This window comes from Emiliania huxleyi (genome assembly GCF_000372725.1).
Source record: "Emiliania huxleyi CCMP1516 unplaced genomic scaffold EMIHUscaffold_3528, whole genome shotgun sequence".
NCBI classification, from domain to species: domain Eukaryota; phylum Haptophyta; order Isochrysidales; family Noelaerhabdaceae; genus Emiliania; species Emiliania huxleyi.
In genome coordinates, this window is record NW_005199335.1 from 362 (window position 1) to 1,948 (window position 1,587).

Consider the following 1,587-nt stretch of genomic DNA (forward strand, 5'->3'; position numbering starts at 1 on the left):
GAGGCCTCTTCCGTTGGGGGACCGAGTGAATAGGAAACGATAGCACTGGTGATGTTCCGAGCCTTCGTACGGACCGTCGGTTTTCGCCGCTGCAGGTTGCGCCGCTCGCGGCTCGGTTCCTCCCGCTCCCTCTAGCCGTCGCAGCGCGATATCGGCGTACTGTTAAAGAGGCCTATACTCCGGCGTGTCGCAGTGCGTGCCGTCCTGGGGGGGCGAAGCGAGCGCAGGCCCTTCGGCTCTCTTCCATGAACCCGCCCGCGGCCGCTGGTGCGTGGTGTGTCGGGGGCGGGGCACCATGATGGGCGCCCCCCCCCCCCCCCCGCGTCGCGCGTGGGGCGGACTGCTTCTACGTTCTACTTCTAGAGAAAAATGTGTTAAGAAGTCACTCTGTTCTCTGGGTGCTCTGAGTCTGCGAACTAACGCACATCGCGAGAAGTTTTTTTGCGCCCAAATGTTTGCGCGAATCGAAAGGCCGCTACCAAGAAAATGTACATGGAGACCATCACAGACCTAACGCGCTCACCTTCCGCCGTGGCACCCTCTCATCTCACGTGAACACTGCCGACGGGGACGGCCAAACCAAAGGGTTGGCGGCGGTCGGGGTCCCCGTTGCAGCTCGGTGGAGGCTCTTGGCCGCCTCGGAAACAAGGAAGGAACCCAAGTGGCCGGAGAAGGCCGCCGCCTTCCGGGTGCGCCGGATGTTTGGCTCGTAACGTGAGGGCGGCACAAACTCGATTTTCTCGGGGTGGAACTGGACGCCATAGAAGGGCAGGTTGTCGCCCTCAAAGGCCGCCACAAAGGGGCGGCCTCGGCGGTCCGTGGAGGAGGCTAGGAGGCTCATGGACGAGTCGAGGCGCGGGTTGGAGGCAAAGGACGCCGGCTCGACGCCGCGATGGTGCATGTTGTACGTGACATTCTCCCTCGCGGCCCAGCGCAACAGCGCGTCGCTGGCGCCTCCGAGCATGCGAGAGCCGCGCACCGCGGCCGTCAGGTTGAGGGCTCGCGGCAGCAGCTCGGAGTCGAAGCCGGGCACGATCGGGTCGCCCGGCGCGCGCGGCACAAGCGCGCCCGGCCCTCCGAGTATGTCGACCAGGTACTCGAAGCCGAGACAGGTACCCCAGATCGGAAAGTAGTCGCCCTCGCGGTTGGCGCGCGTGGCGCGCGCAACCATCGCGTCGACCGAACCGTTGCCGACAAAGTCGCCGCCTCCCGGGATCAGGAGGCCGTTGAGCGAGGCAAACAGGCGCTCCAGTGCCTGCGGCTCGTGCGCAAAGAAGCGAGGCAGGACCACGGTGCGCCCGCCCGCCTGCGCCACCCACTTCTCGTAGGCGACATAATAGTCGGGGACCATCGTCGGATAGATGCCGATAAGCGGGGAGTCGGCCATGTGGCGAGAATTTGCCGGCCGGGAGGGTATGGCTGGAAAAAGAAAGAAAGAAGGAAAACAGACAAACCCAGACGAGGGATGGGGGAGGAGGACAGGGTCCCCACCTGCACGAGCAGGATTTTGGAAGGACGATCAGGGGGACAGGTGGGGCTCTCCTGCTCCTGACAAGGGACACGACAGGCTCGCAGCGCGGTGCACGG

At 64.7% G+C, this 1,587-nt stretch overlaps 1 protein-coding gene across 1 annotated transcript; it reads right to left on the reverse strand.

Annotated features, from left to right (window-relative positions):
* Nucleotides 1-547: 547 nt before the first annotated feature.
* EMIHUDRAFT_78425 (hypothetical protein) lies at nt 548-1,351 on the reverse strand (the record flags this gene model as incomplete). Its single annotated transcript, XM_005772681.1, has 1 exon — nt 548-1,351. One exon carries the CDS (start codon nt 1,349-1,351, stop codon nt 548-550), a length of 804 nt encoding a protein of 267 aa, XP_005772738.1.
* Nucleotides 1,352-1,587: the final 236 nt, after the last annotated feature.